At 36.8% G+C, this 589-nt stretch overlaps 1 protein-coding gene across 1 annotated transcript in view; it reads left to right on the plus strand.

The window, feature by feature from the left end:
* The first annotated feature begins 234 nt into the window (after window positions 1-234).
* The window catches only part of LOC102890595 (NXPE family member 3-like), a 25,951-nt gene continuing 25,596 nt past the window's right edge, over window positions 235-589 (plus strand). The window contains 1 exon segment of the mRNA XM_015594595.2: window positions 235-330. Coding sequence (XP_015450081.1) covers window positions 235-330 — 96 coding nt within the window.

Raw genomic sequence — 589 nt, forward strand, 5'->3', positions numbered from 1 at the left:
AAGTTTTTTTTGTGAATATGACTAGAATTGCTGAATCGTAATTGGTCCAAAGTTGTGAATTTCTCCACTGGTTATCTAAACTTCTACAAAAGTCCTCTCATCCACGGGTGATTGTCAGAAGTGCTGTTCTTTAGGGCGAGGTAGATGGTAGAAAATTCTTATTTCATTGTATTTAGGATGTCACTTTTACTGATTTTATACTTTTATCTAGCTAGGGTCTTGGTAACATACCAGATGTCTAGTAAACAACTTCAGACTTCCACAGACCTATACATCAGACAGTTCAAGTGGCATAAGATTGTGATTGTGAGATCAGTCTTTGCAATTTGGGTAAGTATACCTCTTTCTACTTATCTCTATCCATCCATAGAGCTTGAACCAGTTACTTTCATCTAGGAAAAGGAGGCTGGGAAAAACTCTCCATTTTGTCATTCTATTTTCCTGTTTCTAATGCAGGAACAGAAGTTCTTAGAAAGAATGAGCACATTGTAACAGGTAGACTTAGCTGTAAGTATATCCAAAACACTAGCCGAAAAGAGTTTGTTTGAGGGGAAAGGAGAAACCTAAACTTTCCATTCTTTCTCTTTCC

Source organism: Pteropus alecto, unplaced genomic scaffold (genome assembly GCF_000325575.1).
Source record: "Pteropus alecto unplaced genomic scaffold, ASM32557v1 scaffold68, whole genome shotgun sequence".
NCBI lineage: Eukaryota > Metazoa > Chordata > Mammalia > Chiroptera > Pteropodidae > Pteropus > Pteropus alecto.